Source organism: Opisthorchis viverrini (assembly GCF_000715545.1).
Source record: "Opisthorchis viverrini unplaced genomic scaffold opera_v5_2740, whole genome shotgun sequence".
Lineage (NCBI taxonomy): Eukaryota > Metazoa > Platyhelminthes > Trematoda > Opisthorchiida > Opisthorchiidae > Opisthorchis > Opisthorchis viverrini.
Window position 1 is genome coordinate 1 of NW_008754983.1, and position 969 is coordinate 969.

Sequence of the window (969 nt, forward strand, 5' to 3'; positions counted from 1 at the left end):
AATCTGGTGTGCACTGCGTTCGATCGACTCAACGCTGTCGTGTACAATAAAACTTATCAGAAACGACAGAAAATATACTTGGCCCTATGTTACTCGTGTATAGTCGTTTACTCCATCACTTTGGCTTCGATCAACCCATTATTGTTGGAATATCATAATAACGAGTGCATTCCATCACACAGCAAACGGGGAAACTGGATTGATACGTTAATCAAAATTGATTCTGTATGTTGGCCTTTATTTTCTTATACAATTCCATGTGCCGCAGTGATTTTGATGTACAGCAAGATTATCACCGAATTGCGCAAACCCACTTCGGCTTCGAGAGCTAGTCCCGCCAATCAAAGCATGGATAGGATCCAGAACATTCGGAAACGTCCACGCCACAGGCAAATTGCACATTCCCTGACCATTGCAACATGCATTATGCAAACGTTGTTTCTCCTGACGCATGCTCACGATCGGATTTACTATTTTCTTGGGATAAATCACTGGATCGAGTATCGCGTTGGTTCGGTACCACATCTTCTTGGACTTTGGCTTATCACACTGAACAGTTGTTTGAATCCTGCAGCGCTGGTGTTTACTATGAAAACCCTGCAACAGTGGATTATTTGTCGTGTCCGTACTACTGTTAGTACGGCGGAATCAGATAACCCACAGTCGGATCGAATGTTCCTGGATTTATTGCGATCACGTTCAGCTAAATTCAGTCTAAACGACGCGGCTACACCGAGCACCAACCTTTAAAACGTTGTCTTCAGGTAACTTGGGTGATGCGTTCTTGAGTAACGTCCAGTTCCCCGCTGTAACTATTTTCACATACAAACCCTATCAATTGGGCAGGTCAAGATGGTTGTCAAAAACAATATGTATGTATTCTGGCTTCAGACTTCATACTACGTGGGTGTACACTAAAACAACCAGAATCTTCCTTTCAGACGAAACAAAATCGGCGAGATAGTTCGT

General features: G+C 43.1%; 1 protein-coding gene across 1 annotated transcript; it reads left to right on the forward strand.

Moving 5' to 3' along the window:
• Nucleotides 1-276: 276 nt before the first annotated feature.
• On the forward strand, nt 277-750 carry T265_12233 (hypothetical protein; the record flags this gene model as incomplete). The annotated part of the gene is made up of 1 exon (XM_009179440.1): nt 277-750. The coding sequence occupies one exon, from the start codon at nt 277-279 to the stop codon at nt 748-750; it is 474 nt and encodes a 157-aa protein (XP_009177704.1).
• Between the last annotated feature and the right edge of the window lie 219 nt (nt 751-969).